This window comes from Nelumbo lutea, chromosome 4 (assembly GCF_056320005.1).
Source record: "Nelumbo lutea isolate HS-2025 chromosome 4, American lotus-T2T, whole genome shotgun sequence".
Lineage (NCBI taxonomy): Eukaryota > Viridiplantae > Streptophyta > Magnoliopsida > Proteales > Nelumbonaceae > Nelumbo > Nelumbo lutea.
Window position 1 is genome coordinate 22,994,238 of NC_142687.1, and position 18,207 is coordinate 23,012,444.

The 18,207-nt window shown below is 39.6% G+C and overlaps 1 protein-coding gene across 1 annotated transcript in view; it reads left to right on the forward strand.

The window, feature by feature from the left end:
- LOC148854594 (DNA topoisomerase, type IA, core) overlaps nt 1–18,207 on the forward strand; it is an 89,781-nt gene that overhangs the window by 41,813 nt on the left and 29,761 nt on the right. Inside the window, exons 14-17 of the mRNA XM_088986488.1 lie at nt 10,633–10,692; nt 11,199–11,270; nt 11,834–11,941; nt 12,056–12,132. Coding sequence (XP_088842614.1) covers nt 10,633–10,692; nt 11,199–11,270; nt 11,834–11,941; nt 12,056–12,132 — 317 coding nt within the window. The remainder of the gene's footprint in view (nt 1–10,632; nt 10,693–11,198; nt 11,271–11,833; nt 11,942–12,055; nt 12,133–18,207) is intronic.

Below are 18,207 nucleotides of genomic sequence, written 5' to 3' on the forward strand. Positions count from 1 at the left end.
TTAAGGGGCAGTCGTGTGATAACTTAAATGTCACGTGTAGGCCTTTTGGGGGATCGATGGGGGACACTAGTTTGGGTGTATCATCGTCCCCATTGATCCATGACAGCAGCAGCAGAAAAAGAACACCAAACTTTCATTGGGAGAGATGTTTTTTCACAGAAAAATTAGCCTAACTTGAAGGGAGGGGAGATCCATCATATGGATGGCTGAACCTTGCGGGGAGGTTGGGCGAAATTTCAAAATTTTCTTTCACCCTTTCGGGAATCCTATTCCTTAATTTAGAAAACTGCATTTTCAAAGTTTGTTCTTGAAACAAACTGGACCAGATCTGAAACCAAAAAGAAGCAAGTAGGGATATACCTAATACGAAATAACAATAACTCCCAACTTAGGTGTTTACGCCCAAAGAGGTGACAAAAACCCGCCTCCACTGAAGATAACACAACTTATGGTGAGGCAGGATCAGCAAAGTGATTCTTCAACAAGAATCATGCAAGGGGCTGGTGAGCACAACTTTAGATTGTTTCTTCTAGCAAGAAACAATATCAAGAACTATTCTTGATCAGATCCAAAAGAGGAGATCGAACTCGGTAGGGGCAACAAGAACTGGAGGAGAATTCTACAGATTTCTGAGTGCATAAACTGGTGAATTCGCCCCCTATTTATAGCCTTCCTTGGATCAGCTTCCTAATCCAATTAGGAGAGTTTCTTGATTCCAAATCTGATATTTGGATCTGGACTCTTCAATGGATAAGATATATCTTATCCTTTAGCTAATCCTAATCAGATTATAAACTAGAATTCGCCCCTTTTTAATTAACTCACTTAAGCCCAGTTCGAAATGGGCTTTATGCCCATTTAGTCACATAGCTTACTTTCCCTTTAAATGTTGGCTAGCTTGGCTCTCTTTGTATGGCGTGGGACCCTAGCATTGATCTACACATCAGCCACATGGGTTTAGTCCAGCCTTTGTTACAAGGCCTGGCCAAATTCACTATTGAACACAGTGAACCCCTAAGTCCATCAGTATGGGCTCTTAATGGGCCCAACATTTACACTAAATGGTCCTTGGGTCCAGCCACCTTATGAAGACCCAAGGATTGTGGGTAGATGCAAGATTAGCCCATCAGGTATAACCCTCAATGGTCTTACACTTAATCTCTCAGCCCATAATGATCATACACTGCTCGACAAGAGATGACCTCTTCCTCAGATGCAAGGGTCAGTGTTGCACTCTCTACTCACATGGATCCTGGGAATTAAAACCATTTTGCAAACATTTTGTGAAACCATAATATATATGTATATCTTTATATAAATATATTTTGCAAAACAAATCTCAACAATTTGAAATCAACTGCTTGCAGTTTAGGTTTCCATCAGAGAGAGTGCATTCCCTGATCATTCACTTTGTCCGACAAAGGGGCTGATTCTGTCACTATGATCACCCACTCAGGTGAATTCTCGGACTGCCCCAACATGCCCAGGTTTTGACCTGGTTAAGGATCTCATTGATTGGCATATCAAAGACAGTTCAATCCGACACCTAGTGCAGTACCATAATCGAGTCTAGGGGTTAGGTGTAACATTCCAGTTTTGCCCATCTGTCTCCAAGGTCCAGGGCAATACTGGAATTTAGTCTGGTTTAGGGTTTCAAGAAAACCCACACTGTATGTGCTTTGGGTCTTACCGTGGCAGTCGAGATAAGCCACCCCAACCTTCTTGGCAGCACATTAGTGTCAGCCTTGGCAGGATAAATCTCCCCAGATCTATCCAATGGCTATGAAAATTCTAAACTAACACAAGTCTCATTAGTGTTCAGTTTAAGGGTATTACACAGAAACACATTAAAATAACATGAATCAATTATGCACTTTATTCATTTACAATAAATGTCAATAAGTACATTAATCTGATTGGAGCTAAGGGCATAACTGTCTAACATAACCCAAGTATGCGAGATCAAAGGATGTATAGGGGGATGGATTTGATGATGGGTGGTGGATCAATTGTGAAGTTTCTGAAGAGGAGAGCATCTCAGACGATGATTCTAGCATTGGAAGTATTGACAGGACAGTCTAGGTGCGTTTGGACGATGAAGAGGACTTAAGTCTTGAAGAGTTGTTTGCGGTAGACAAGGTCAGATACCAAGGACGCAGGAATATCTACCAGTAATGAACCATTGCAGAAGATTTTTGAGGTTGAGAAAATTCCAGCTCTCGGGCGACACCAAACATGGTCCAGGATTAGCAAGGATCCTCATGCTCTCTTTTGGTGAGGAACCCCCCTCTTGTGAGCAGCAAAATCAGGGTGATCAAATGGTGTCTGTGCTTGGGATCTATAAAGCTTCGAAGGAGATGTCTTTAAGGGATACAAGTACAGGATCTGATCAGGTAACAGTAGCCATGACTCAAATTCAAACTGGAAAGCCTATTGCTTTGGAGCGCAATAAAGGTCCGAGTCAGGGTATTAAAAGTTTTGAAACCCCCCAGTCTATTGATGTGGTCCTTTCTACCGATAATGGTAACCCTTGCAACCTTTGTGAATTTCCTTTTGCTATTGTTTCCTTTTCTGGTTCTATTGCAGACAGCCCAATCTCTGATCTTGCTATGATTTTAAGCCCATGGACTTGAATAAAAAAGATGTTGTGGTGGGGGAATCTCCAAATGAAGATCCAAAGCCTGATTATGGGAGGAAAGAAGCCTCTTTGGGGGAAGATGCGAGGGATTGAAGAAGGATAACACAGATTTGGTGAGAGAAAAAGAAAAGAGTTGCAAACATGAAGGAGAGTCTCTAGGGGGAAGCAATAGGCAAAAGAGGATCATGTGAAGAAGCTAGCTAATAGAATGGGGCTTAACCTATATAAGGAGGTAACAACTCAAAAAAATGATAAAGAAAATAGGGGGTGGAAAAAGGAATAAAATTTTGAATATAGTGGAGAAATTAATCAATGATGTTGAAGGGGACAACGAATTCAGTGCTAGGGGGGAGAAGAAAAGGAGGTCTTTAGGAAAAGGGGGCATCTGGGTTTTTTCAGTAAGTACAATGAAGATCGTTAGTTGGAATGCCAAGGGCCTAGGAAGTGCTACAAAAAGAAGGCTGATTAGGGAGTTATTGAAGAAAGAAAAGCCAAACATAGTTTTGATTTAGGAATCTAAGGTGCAGGAGGTTGATAAGAAGTGGATTGGAAGCTTCTGGGGAGAAAGGAATGTGCAGTGGAGTTTTGCACCAGCATGGGGTGCATCGGGAGGAATTATAACAACACGGAAGGAAGACCTGTTCACTTGTTGTGAAGAGCTAGTGGGAAGATTTTCTGTCTCGGTAAAACTGAAAAACAATCAGGATGGGTTTGAGTGGGTCCTTACCAATGTTTATGGACCAAGTTCTTATAGAGAAAGGAATGTGATGTGGGAAGAATTAGTAGATATTAGTGGTTTGTGGGATGGCCCATGGTGCTTAGGAGGTGACGTGATCAGTTTTGCGGGTGAATCAAGTGGAGGAAGACAGAGGGTCACTTCAAGTATGAGGAAATTTAACAATTTTATTGAGGCTTTTGAGTTAAGAGAGTTCCCACTAGGGTGGTGTTTGGTAATGTGTTCATCTTGTGGATGGACCATTTCAGTCCATGCCATGGGATGAACCATAGTTTTCAAGGCGCCAAGGCGAGGCTAGGCGACAGGGGGGCACCTTGTCGCCTCATCACCTAGGCGTTGGATTTTTTTTTATGTTAAAAACATAGATCCTAGCCCTAGGTACCATAACCATATTTCCTTAATAATTATTCATTATTTTCAAAAGAAAAGTATAAAGTTCATATTAAAGTATAGAAAATCAACATATTCATGAGAAGAAAAAGAAGGAAAATAAAACTCAAAAAATATCGGGGCTGAACCTTTATTTTTGTTATAGGAAAAGAAGAAAAGAAAAGTAATTGGTAACCTTTAGTTTTTTAATATTTTATCAATAAAATAATATATTTTTTTAAATTTTAATTCTAGCACAAGATTTGAGGTGCTCCTTCTCCACTCTTTTTATTTATTTAAATATTAAATTTTTAATGTTTTTATCAAAAAAATAATATTTTTTAATATGTAAAATATTTTTTTACTTTTTTATTAATTTACTATAATTTTTATTAAAATTAATCCCTATTGGTTAATATTAATTTATCAATGCTTTTTTTCAATATATTTATCATTTAAAAACAAAAAATCAGACATTTATGATCGATTGTGTAGATCATTCATAAAATGTATATGAGATACATTGAATCAAAAAGTGTGGCTGGTCCACAGCATGCCTACAAAACGACATTGTCGGTGTGGATTGTGGACTGGTCTAGTCCACAACTCAGAACAGTTGTGGATTGTGGTGTGGCGGATTGGTCCCTGCCACAGGGTGTGGTGTGGACTAGTCCAATTTCTCATCCACACTACGGAACGCCCCCTAGGTCAATTTTGTTTTACTTGGTCCAATTTCTAGGCTAATCCTATTTTCTCAAGATTGGATTGGTTCTTGATGTCCCCTAATTGGGAAGAACATTGGGTGGGCTTAGGGGAGAAGTCTCTACCTAGAATCACATCAGACCATTGGCCAATCTATTTGTTTCAGAGGTCTAGTAAGGGGGGACCTATTCCTTTCAGGTTTGAGAACATGTGGCTTACTCACCCGGAATTCAAGAAAAAGGTTAAGGAATGATGGGATTCCCAAAGTCCACAACCTGTTTGGGAAGGACAAAAGTTTTTGAGAAAATTACAAAGGCTGAAAGGGGAGATAAAAGAGTGGAGTTTGGAAGATTGGAAGAGAAAAAAGGTAGCTTGTTTTCTCAAATTGAGGAGCTGATAGGAAAGAAGTTTGTTAGAAGGGTATGAAAGAGAAAGAAGATGGTCTTTAAAGGAGTTAGAGGATACCTTGTTGAGAGAGGAGATCAACTAGAAACAAAAGTCAAGAGAGAGATGGATTAAGGAAGGTGATGGCAACACAAAGTTCTTACATGCTTTAGAAAACGGCAGGAGAAGGAAGAGCTCTATTTCCTCTTTAGTGGTGGGAGGGGCTGAGATCACAAATCATGAAGAAATTGCTAAAGCCTTTGCTGATCACTTCAGATCATTTTTTTTTTGTAGGCCATTTACTGAGAGGTCAACTTTGGATGGACTAGAATGGGAGTGTTTGGAAGAGAATCAGGTACAATCTTTAGAGAAGAATTTTGAGGAACTTGAGGGCAAAGAAGGCATATTCTCTAAGGCTAGATCTAAGGCTCTTGGGCCTGATGGATTCACAATGGCTTTCTATCAAGATTGTTGGGAGATAATAAAAAAATGGTTTGATGAAAATTTTCAGGGAATTCCATAGAAGTGGAGTAATTAGCCCAGGGATGATTTCAACTTTCTTAGCTTTGATCCCAAGGAAGCAAGATGCCACCCATCCTGGGGATCTTGGATCTATAAGTTTAGATATTAGCATTTATAAGGTAATTGCTAAGGTTCTGTCTCTAAGGCTTAAAAAGGTGCTTCTCTCTATCATTTTCCAATACCAAGGAGCCTTTGTTCAAGATAGACAAATTATTAATCAAGTTCTAGTGATAAGTGAGTGTGTATAGGCTCAAAAAAGGCAAAAGGGGAAGGGGGTTGCAATTAAATTGGATTTGGAGAAGGCCTATGATCTAGTGGACTGGGATTTCTTGATTGACATCATGAGAAGGTGTGGGTTTGGAGAATTGTGGTGTAAATGGATTGAAGGTTGTTTGCAAACAAGTCATTTTTCTATCCTATTGAATGGTATTGCAGTTAATTTCATTGAAGGGATCAGAGGCCTTAGACTAGGAGACCCACTCTCTCCCTATCTGTTTACTTTGGTGGCTGAGGTTTTAAGTAAATTAATCATAAAGGCTAACTTGATGCACTTGAGCGAAGGTTGGACAGTTGGGAGAGGCAGAGTTTTGGTCTCACTCTTGCAATTTGCAGATGATATTCTGGTCTTCTGTGATGGGGAGAGCTAGGAAGGTGTAGAAAATTGAAAGCTAGTTGTGAGCCTATTTGAATTTCCAATTTGAAAATCTATTGGTCTAAGAGTCTAGTGGTTGGTATCAATTTAGAAGAAGGTGCTTTAAGAGCCTTGGCGGATTTGTTGGGTTGTGAAAAAGGAGAATGGCCTTTGTGTTATTTGGGATTGCCACTTGGTGGAAACCCTAGATCGGTTAGCTTTTGGAATCTAGTAGTGGAAAGGTTTGAAAGAAGGTTGGCAAGTTGGAAAAGAAATTATGTTTCTCTGGGAAGGAGAATCACATGAATAAAGTCCACTTTGGCTAATCTTCCAGTCTATTACATGTCGGTTTTTATAATGCCCCAAGTTGTGATAAAAGGAATCGAGAAGATCATGAGGGACATTTTGTGGGAGCTTGGGGAGGGGAAAAAGATCATTTGGTTAGGTGGGAAAAGGTGGGACAATTGAAAGGTGAAGGGGGTTTGGGAATAGGAAATGTGAAATTGAAAAATTGGGCTAGAGTTATCTCTCAAGTATCCGTGGGCCGTCAAGCAATAATGGTTGGGATGTGGGCTGTTTGCATAGAGCTACTTTGGCTGCTCCCTGGAAGGCCATCCATGACATTCTTTCTTTGTTCCTTCCTCACATCAGGTATGATTTGGCTTTGGGTCAGAAAATCAGATTTTGGTAGGACATTTGGATTGGGGATTCCCCCCTGTCCAAAGTGTTCCCTTCCCTTTTTGCTCTTTCCTGTCTTAAAGGAAAACCCATTAGTGATTTCATTAGCTTTTCCTCTTCACCTACAAACTTGAGTTGGAATATGGGTTTTGTTAGAAATCTAAGAGATTCTGAATTGTCTTGTGTCTCCACTTTGGTAAACTTGTCGAACGCAGTGGTTTTGGGGGATAGTGGCTCAGACTCTAGAGTTTGGGCACTTAATCAGTCCGGGTCCTCTTGCAAATCCTTCTTGAACTCTCTTGTTGCCACATCCTCCTCTCATTCTTTCCTTGTCAAGGAGATTTGGCTTTGCCCTATTCCTCCTAGATTCAGTGCTTTTTGTTGGGAAGTGTTCCATGGCTCCATCAGTACCTGTGATCTGCTTCAGAGAAAAAGACCAAATTGGTGCTTGTCCCCAAATTGGTGCTCTGTATGTAAGTTGAATGGTGAGACTGCCTTTCATCTTTTAATTTCCTGTCCTTTTGCTAATTTCATTTGGGAGTGGTTTTCCTCTCTGTTTAGTTGGAGGTGGATTCCTCCTGCTAATTTGGAAAGCCTCTTTAGCTTCTCACTCCTTCAAGTGTTCTAAAAGGAGAGGCAGGATTATGGGAAGATGCACTAGAACAGCAGTTGCTTGGACAATTTGGGAAGAAAGAAATAGGAGGATCTTTGATGACAAAGAAAGAAGCAAAGAAGCTGTAATTGAAATGATAACTCTAAGGGTGGCACATTGGGTGAAAACACTAAATTCTTTGCTGATTTTAAGACAGGACTTGTTCAGGTCTTGGGGAACAATAGCAAACACTGCATCTAGTAAATCTATTGTGAATGCTTCATGGTCCCTTCCGGATGCTGGGTGAAAGAAACTAAATTTTGATGGCAGCTACTTTGGAAATCCAGGGCCATCAGGCATTGGTGGAGTAATAAGAGGAGAGGATGGAAATATGCTAGCCATGTTCTCAGGTCCTATTCAGCAAGGTGATGTTGTGAGCTCAGAAATGAAGGCAGCAGTGTTTGGTGTCGTAAAAGCCAAAGAAATGGGGATTGATAGGTTGATTGTTGATGGGGACTCAAAAACTGTGGTAAACTGGCTGAAGAAAGGGGAGGGAATAATTTGGCAGTTAAGGAATGAGTTCAGGCGCTTCAAACAGGCTTATAAAGACATGGTGATTCAAATAAGATGGGTTAGAAGATCTGTGAACAGCAGGGCTGATGGTCTAGCTAAGTAAGGAGTTCAAAGACAATCTATTTTTTGGGCTATATTCTAGTTAGTAGGGTGCTTCTGTCGGGTTGCCTTTGGGTTTGTTGTAATTAAAGGGATAGTTTTTGGGTTTGTTTGAGGTTATGATGTATTTAGTGGACAATGTGGAATGCTTGTCCACCACAACTTCTTGTACCAGATTTTCTATATAATGATTTTTTTTTCTGTGTTGCTGATAAAAAAAAAGATGACCTTAATATATTTGGGAAGCACCTAACTATTACTAGGGCTGTAAATGGGTCGGTTCGGTTTGGTTGTATATAAATTACCCAACCGAATTGACATCCTTGGTTTTACACTTTCATAAACCGAAACTGACTGATATAATCTGAAAACCGACCTAAACATAGACTTCTCGGTTGTTGGTTGATTAATATGATTACTGATGCACTGTGAATTTTAATTAAATGAATAATGGCAGCTGTCTCTGCCCACTACTTAGATGTACTCGAATGGTTACAGTCTTACAGCTGTATTCATTCTCTCTTTTTAGCCTGAATTCAGTTTACAATGTTTGAACTTTAAAATCTGTGGAGAGAGGCTAGAGCCTGGTGCCTAAAAAGCAAAAGGTACAACATTTAATGTCTGTACCATTCTGTACCATAACATTTAATGCTCCAGCTTTCCATTCCTACTTTGGCTTTTAGTAGGTAAGTTAAATATTATTTAAATTTATTATCTTATAGGTGGGCTGGTTCGTTTTTTTTGCCGGTTTATACACTTATAAATCAAAAATCAATCCGACTGTTTGTTTTTTATTTTTTTTGAACCAAAACTGATCATTAACATTTGAAAACCAACCAAATCGGTTTGAGTCGGATCGGTTTAGTCGGTTTGGTTTATTTCGTGAACAGCCCTAACTAATACACAGGATCTTCAAAGAAAATAGAGGAATCTCAAAAGTGGCCTTTTTATTGTGGACAGCTATGCTAGGAAAGTGTTTCACTGTGGACAACCTAAACAAGAGAAATTCACAGATTAATTCTTCTATAATGAACAAACCTGTTCTGAGTTAGTCAGATTTCCCGTTGGTAGAGTGTGACATACATCAGACTTTCAAGAAGTAGCCTTTTTTATCGTGGACAGCTATGCTAGGAAAGTGTTTAACTATGGACATCCTAAACAAAAGAGACATGGTGGAGGATAACAATTTGTGTATAATCTGTTGGGAGGTGATGGAATTGGTGGATCGTTTATTGTGTATTGCAATTTTGGGGGGATGTGGGTACAAATGTTGGGTATATTATGAATACAAAGTTGTTCCTGGCAACATCGGAAGATTTATAATGGAGTTGGCAGTTGGAGGGACTGAGTAGAAGTGGGGAAAGTTATACAGGGGGTAATCACTCTGTTACTAGTGTGGACTATATGGTCTGAAAGAAACACAGGACTTTTCTAGGATAAAGTAAGTTTAGAAGACACTATTAAAAGAAGTTATGGGGCAGAATATACTCTTGGGTGGCATCCCGGAATTGCTTCAAGGATGTTCCTTATAAGTCCCTTTTTTTATGAAAATATACTTTTTGTATCTAATTACACAGTGTACAGGCTGGATCTTGCTCATTGCACAGTCTTATTGTGTGGGGTCAAGCATGTTCATTTTGATCATATTAAATGCAATACTTTACACTGTTTTCTGAATGGGGCGGGGTAATTGGGTAGATTTTACTGGGGACCTGCCAACCCTAGGTAGGGGAAGGGACTCTTCTTGTATCATGGGATGGGTGAACCAGGTTTCTCTATTTTCCTAACAATCATGAAGTTATTATTTTTCTGTATGCTTCTATTTTTCTCTTATTTAATAAAAGTGTTTATCAAATCTCTTATTAAAGAAAAACTAACCTTGACCTGCACAGGGACTAGAAATCTCATTAATCTTGATTAAAAAAACTAAATTACGTCTTACAATTAATAAAAGAACTCAGGTGGCCATAAGACTAAGAAGGATTTGATTTTCATCATTTTTTAGCCTGTTGGGAATTTTGGAAGGAGAGTAGTTGAAGAAGTTTTGAACAGAAATGTCACACATGACAATATGGGCATGTTCTCTTTTCTCCTAGACTGAGGGCCTGTTCGTTTGCTCTGAAATATGACATCTGAAAGTGCAATAATTACATTAAGAGGTATATTGGTATTGGTGAACTTTTGTTTCCTCTGAACTCTGGATTCAGGGAATGTTATTCTGAATTCTGAAAATGATCAAATATCCATTTTGACCCCATATATGATAGTTTTTGTTTGTCTTTTTGGGGTATCATTGGAAAAGAAAAGGTTATATGATTGCATTTAAGAGATAAGAGTTAAGAGGAAATGAACAACCATTTTTCTCTTAAAGTTAAAGGATTCCTCTTAAGAGATAAGAGCTAAGAGGAAACGAACAGGCCCTGAATTTCAAATGTTAAATAGTTAAACTGGGATGCATTTGGTAAACCTTTTGGGATGTATTGAAAATTGTTCATAATTCTGTACCTTGCTTCTTGGACGGTTGGTGTTTTATGTTGATATCTTGTAATAATTTTGTCTTCTCATTAATGCTTTTTATTTCCTGTAAAAAATATTACCATTATGAAAAACATATACTCCTTCCTGTAGAAACCTGTGATATTGTTTATATTCTAGGAATGGATTTAGATTGTTTATGAAAGAAACTTCTAATTTTGTTGTGGCATCAGGACAGGAGCTATGTGACAGTGAAGAGTCGAGTATTATATCCTGAATTTCGTGGTCGCATGGTAAGTTCACTTTGATCTGAGATTTCGTTGACAGATTTTATTTATGTTATAGGTCAATTAAATGCTTCTAATTCAATATAGGAAATATAGGACAAGCATTTGATTGCTCTTTTATCTGTAGTTTTGCACACATTTGCTAATTCAAATATGATCTATGTATTCTTGCCTTGATCGGCATGTGTGCTCATGCAAAAGGCCTTATGTTTGAAATAATAATTTTCTGTATTGGGGCCAAGTGGGCTAGGGTCTAATGCATTCTTGTATGGTGGTTAGCCAAGCCTAGCTCTTTTTGGGTTCTCCTCTACTGTCCTCACTTTTATACTGATTAATAAAATTCAGTACTGTTATTCATAAAAAAAACTAATTTTCTGTATATCCTTGCCTTGATCTCAATCTCACAACTTTTGATCAAACTGTCAGTGCTGGAACTTGCATATTGTTTCTTGTGAATTTTTGAAATAAAAAATTGGTCAGAACAGGTTTGAATGGATTTTTTGTGGTACTAGGTGTCGGCTTTTCTTTCTCACTATTTCTCTGAGGTGACAGACTATAATTTCACTGCTGATATGGAAACTGAGGTAATTCCCTTTATTTAATTATTATTTCCTATTTGTTGGTTATTGAATCAGAAGAGTTGGTGTAGTTGTGAATGCTATACTTATTTTAGTGGCACATCCAACAGAAATATTATATTTGAGGGTGGGCCTTGGCACAATGGTTAGGTTGTTTTGTTGCAAACTGAGTGACCAGGGTTCAAATCTTAGAAACAGCCTCTGTGTGTGTCAGGGGTAAGGTTGCATACATCTGTCCCTCCCCAGACCACGCGTTGGTGGGAGCCTCGTGCACTGGGCTGCCCTTTATCCAACAGAAATATTATATTCTCCATTTCTTTTGTGTTTCCACTTGCTTCTTTTTGTCTTGACCTTGGAATCTTCAGCTATGGGAACCCTTGCTTCACTTTATTGCTTCTTTTTACTAATGGTTTCTCGAGTTTTACTTTCTTTTTTCTTTTTTTTTTTCCAATTTTTTTTGAAAGGTAAGATAAATTTTATTAGAAGCCAACAAGCAATTCTTGATGCAGTTATGTGCATTATTGTTTTGGTTAATTGACATTCTTGTTTCTCTTGTAAACCCTTTCAAGCTTGATAATGTCTCTGTTGGGGTGACTGAATGGAAGGGGCTGCTAAAAGATTATTGGACACGATTTAGCATGTATTGTGATCGTGCAGCTAACGTCAGTACACGGCAGGTAACAATAGGTTCCTTCCTGAAGTCAAACTTGAAATATCTACTCCTTTATGAGTTGCAATTTTTTATTTCCATAACATTGTTTTTTTTTTTTTTGTTCATATCATGGCTGCAGGTTGAGAAAATGTTAGAGGAAAAGTTTGGAGATTTCTTGTTTTCTTCTCCTCCTGATAAAAACAGGGAATGCCCTAGGTACTTGTGCTATAATGTTTTCTGAATCATTAGTATGTCAAATGACCAACAATCACCAGGCTTATTGGTTATGCGGCATGTTAATGAAGAATAGTTCGCTTTTTTATTTGATTGGTAATAGTGAAACGATTTTATTAGTTTGAAACAAAGTAATTATAATGATTAAGTGTCTTGCACCTCATTTGACACAGATAACCCCCATTGATTACACCCTACACAGAATAGTAAGATTTTGTTTAAAATAACTTATATTACCGATTAAGGGTAAAAAGATAAAGGCAAGTCATTTAACTAGTCATTTGAGTTCATGGGTATTTCTGTCAGTAAGGTTACCCTTTTATTACAATGAGCAGTACCATTAAAGAGGATTACATTGTATCATTGTATAATCTATGCAAGGGGGAAGAAGAAACAGATTTTCTGCCTTTGCAAAGGGAGTGCTTTGTTGTTTGGCAATTCATGACAGAACCTAAGGCAGATAAGGTGAAGATTAAGGTGTTGAGGAAAAAATAACTAATTGTGTTTGGTGGCCAGTCTATGATGATGATATTGATAACCTAGATTAGGATGGGAGAATACATGGAGATTTTGGTGAAGCATTAGTTATTGAAGTGAATTTATTTCTGCTTAAAAAGGAAATTGAGTTGGATGAGACTTTAATGGAAAAATTAAAAAAAGAATATTCATGTTGTCTGCAAAATGAAGCAAGAAACATTTAAGGCAATGATGATTGCCCTTGATACAAACCACCAATTGTACTAAATGATTGGAATTAGTCAATACATCTTCATTTAAAAAAAAATGAGCTGAATAAAGAGATGTCCTTCAAACTAATGGAAGGCCCTATGAAAACTGTTTATATCGTTTTAATTGAATGGAATTGAAGGAGTTGGACAATTGAGAAAATGCTTAATTTAACTAGCCTTCATGTGCATGGAAAAACACCTTTTAAACTTGCAATTCTTGGTTTGCAGATTGTACAATAGTATGCGTGTTTTCTTTTTTACCAAAGTGGAATAGGTGTGCCTTTTGAAGGAATTAAAAATTCCTTGGACTGATGCATCCACCATCCTCCCAAAGTACTAGAAACACTAGCGAAGGATTTGAGGACAAGTTTTCTCTCACATATGGTGATTTATTAAGGGGCATCTATTCGATCATGAAATGGATTTGCTTTTTTGATGTGTCTTGTTACTAAAGTTTTATCTAAAAGATTCGTAGAGAACACTGATGTGGGCCCCACAGCTGCGGTCCCACTGTGTTCGTAGGGTAGAAGATGTTCTAGTCTGCCTAGGGTTAGCTATTGGTCATTTAGTTGTTTCAGTTGTTATTTATTTCAGTCTTTGTTTTACTCTATTTGTTATGTAAAGACTAAGGGCAGATCTGCCCTTTCCATGTAATGAGCATAACCTATAAATATTAATTAAAGTGGCGGCGGCAGAACATTAAGCTTCTGCTCCTCCTTTCAACCCTTGTGTTCTACTACTTCTCCTCCCTCTTTCTCTTCTCTCCTCTTTCTTTCTTCTTATCTTCGATCCTGAGATTCATTAGGGTTCAAGACTGATAACAATCCTGAACTTCTAGTTGGTATCAGAGCCAAGTTCTCTCATGTGAGTCTAGTCCAGCCGACCACATGAGAACCATCTAAGGTTGGAAGCTGAGAAAGCAGAGTTCATTGACTGGTTCTTCGAGATCTCCAGAGGATTAGCAGCTGTTTGAAGAAGTGTCACAGTTGTAGCAAGTTGGTGATCAGGAAGAATCAGAGAAGGCTAGGGTTCGGGTAACCTTGGTAGGCAGCAAACTGCATTCTATTGTAAGTTTTTTTTTTTTTTCTTTCAGAGAGAAGTAACATCAGAAAAGATAGGTTGGACCTATCCAGTAAGGGTGGCCGAACTACTCTAGGGTTTTATCTCTTTATTCTCTAGGGTTTCTCTAGGGTTTTGTCTTATCCCTACGGCAAACACTAGTATTAGGCCGAAACTTGTGATCTTATTCCTGCGGCAAACCCTAGAATTCTCCTCAACATTGATCAGTTTTAGGGTTTCATATTAACCCTAATACAAACCTTATCCGTATGGCTCTTGGGACTGATTAAAACCTCGAATTGGCTTCAGCATATCAGATTGCTCTTCAAACTGTGTTTCAGTCTTCTTTTGGGGTTTCAAACACTTTTGAAGGGGTGAAAACAGTTCGGACTGTTGCTGTTGTGTGTGGTTATTGATTTCAGATCAGTCTTATATATTTCATGCACATCTATCGTGAGTACAGATTGGTTCTCTACTGATTTTGTGATTGTTGTTGGGAGTTCTAGTGCTGTTTTTGATTGTAGTAACCATAATCTTTGATACTTTTGGTTCTTGACTGAAATGGAGTTTAAGAATCAAGCATAAGACAGTTTTGGGAACAACAATTATGGTGGTGGTTCTGAGACAGGTTTTTAGATTACAACCGTAAAGTTTGATGGATCATACTACTTGGAATGGGCCCAATCAGCCATGATGGCTATTGGGGGAAGGGGCAAAGTAGGGTATCTCTTGGGAGATGTAGCAGAACCTTCCAAGGGAGACCCTATGTATACCAAGTGGGTCCAAGAAAACTACTTGGTTATGACATGGCTCTGTAATTCAATGCAGCCCCATATCAACCGAAATTACTTATGGGCAAAGACAGCGAAGGAGATATGGAATGTGATGAAAGAGACTTACTCCCAACCTCTTAATGTTGCCAGAGCATATGCAGGACTGAATTCAGAATATGATATTGTGAGGCAGCAGATCTTGACCAGAGATAGTGTGACCCTCTCTCAAGCATACTCCTTAGTGCACAGTGAAGAGACCAGGAGGAAAGTCATGATGCAACCTCAGCCGCTTACACCTGCCTTAGTAGCTGTCAAACCCAAAATAGAGGGTGATTCAGAGAGGGACAGACAGAAGGAAGATAAAAGGGATGTGGTGTGTGAGCATTGCAAGAAACCTAAACACACAAAAGAAACATGTTGGAAGCTGCATCCACATTTGGTCCCGACAAAGTTGAGAAATAAAAGGAGTAATGCTCATGTGGCTACGACTATTGATTCAACATCCTCATCTGGCACGAGAGGCACACCATTAGAGACCTTAGCTGCAGTTTGGGCAGCTCTAATACAATTGGAGAAAGAAGTTGGCAGTTCATCTCAGTTACCGCAGTCATCATCAGCTCCGGCTACATCGGCCTTTGCACACTCAGGTACTCGAGCCTCAGCCTACCATGCCTCTGCTCCAGGTATTACTGAACCGTGTTGGGTAATAGATTCAGGTGCATCTGACCATATGACCAGCTTGCCCTCTTTGTTTACTACTTATCACTTATCTTCTGGTAGGGATAAAGTATCTATAGCTGATGGCTCTCTTGTCCCTATTTCTGGCAAGGGTGACATCAAACTGTCAGATACTATATCCTTGTCCTCTGTCTTGCATGTTCCTAAACTGGATACTAACCTCCTTTCCGTCAGTAGCATTACCAAACATTTGAACTGCTCGGTAACTTTTTTTCCTGACTGATGTGTTTTTCAGGACATGGAGACGAAGAAGGTGATTGGGATTGGCTGTGAGACGAATGGGATCTATCTGCTCGGGGAGAGTTCTCGTTGGGAAGAGTTAGTGGATAAGAAGTTACTTGTTTCTCAAGTTGTGAGTCCGGTTATGTTGTGGCATAACCGATTGGGTCATTTATCATTTCGGTCCTTGAAGAGTCTGTTTCCTACTTTGTTTGAGTCTGTTGAGTCATCTCAGTTGAAGTGTGAAAGTTGTGAGTTGGCTAAACATTGTAGAAACTCTTATTCATTGAGTAATAAAAGGAGTAGTAGTTCTTTTGATATTGTGCATATTGATGTTTGGGGGCCATATCACATTCCTTCTATGGGGGGGTACATGTATTTTTTGCTATTTGTTGATGACTACACCCGGTTTTCATGGGTTTATCTTATGCGATCACGAGATGAGGTGCCTGTCCTGACCCAAAACTTCCACCAAATGATCCTAACACAATTTGATGCCAGGATAAAAGTGCTTAGATCTGATAATGCAAAGGAATACTTTGCTAAGCCATTGGCATCGTACCTCCTTAATCATGGGGTTATCCACCAGAGCACGTGTCCTCATACACCTCAGTAGAATGGGGTTGCAGAGAGGAAGAATAGGCACATCTTGGAGGTGGCTAGAAGTATTATGTTTACCTCCAACGTCCCTATTTGCTTCTGGGGTGATGCTATCCTTACGGCGGTATATCTTATTAATCGGATTCCTTCTCGGGTTCTTGATATGAAACCTCATTTTTCCCTTCTATACCCCAATGAGGAGTTGTTCACTATTCCCCTCAAGACATTTGGTTGTACCTGTTTTGTTCAGCATCTTGGTCCCAATCACTCCAAGTTTCAACCCAAGGCCTCCAAATGCATCTTTCTTGGTTGTGCACAAACTCAAAAGGGTTATTGTTGTTATGATCCTGTCTCAAGGAAGAAGTTTGTATCCATGGATGTCACTTTCTTTGAGGAGACACCCTACTATTCTCGGGTCTCTCCTCAGGGGGAGAGTAGTGAGCATGGAGATTTGGGTCTTTTTCTTCAGGGGGAGGAGTGCAGTGAGGACAGGGTTAATACCTTTGGTGCTGTTCCCTTACCTATTCCAGTTGATGATGAGGGCTGTAGTAGCGAGGGTGGTCAAAGGGATCGGGAGTTGAGAGTCTATCACAAGCGATGCAGGCAGATTGATCCTGGTCATCAACAGTCCCTGCCAGGTACAATCTCTTCTGCGGCTCCAAGTCCAGATATTACAGTCCCAGGCCCACAGAGACTCATTCCATTGTTGCTACCTCACCCTCTGCAGATGACCTTGACCTTCCCATTTCCCTCCGTAAAGGAAAACGCCATTGCACCACATCTACAGCCCACTGCATCTCCCAGTTTTTGTCCTATGATCGCCTATCTCCCTCCTACAGGTCCTATCTCACATCTGTTGCTGATGTCCCTATTCCGAGAACAGTGCAAGAAGCCCTATCAGTCCCGGAATGGAGAGGTGCAATGCAAGTTGAAATGGATGCCCTGTTGAAAAATAATACCTGGGAGCTAGTTGACTTGCCCAAAGGAAAGAAACCAGTTGGATGCAGGTGGGTATTTACTGTGAAGCATAATGCGGATGGTTCCATTGAGAGGTACAAAGCTCGGCTATTTGCAAAGGGGTTCACTCAAATTTGTGGTATAGATTACTTGGAGACATTTGCCCCGGTAGCCAAGATGACCACCATTCGGGTTCTATTATCTCTTGCAGCAAGCTACACTTGGCCTTTGTACCAAATGGATGTTAAGATTGCTTTCTTGAATGGGGACTTGCAGGAAGAGGTCTACATGCAGTTGCCTCTTGGATTCTATGATACAGAGGCAGGTAAGATAGTTTGTCGGCTCAATAAGGCATTGTATGGTTTGAAGCAGTCACCTAGAGCTTGGTTCGACAGATTCAGACCAGCCCTTGGGAAGTTCGGTTATGTACAGGCTCAATCAGATCATACACTGTTCATCAAGAGGGTGGAGTCGTCACTGACACTACTTGCAGTTTATGTTGATAATATTGTGGTCACAGGAAATGACAACCATGAGATTGAGTCCCTCAAACAACTCCTTCATCAAAGGTTTGAGGTGAAAGATCTGGGTACACTACGGTATTTTTTGGGTATTGAGGTTGCTAGATCTAAGCAGGGGATCTTTGTCTCTCAGAGGAAATATGTGTTAGATCTCTTGGCTGAAACTAGAAAGCTAGGTGTCAAACCTGCAGATACACCCATTGAACAGAACCACAGGATTAATGCAGAGAGTGGGGAGCTGCTTAAAGACAAAGTTATGTTCCAGCGGTTAGTGGGAAAGCTCCTATATCTATGCCTTACCCGACCAGACATCAGTTATGTCGTTAGTGTTATCAGTCAGTACATGCATTCTCCTAGAACCACGCACTCTAGCAGCAGAAAGAATACTAGCATACTTGAAGAGATGCCCGGGTAGAGGTATTCTGTTCAAGAACAATGACCACATGAAGGTGGAAGTCTATA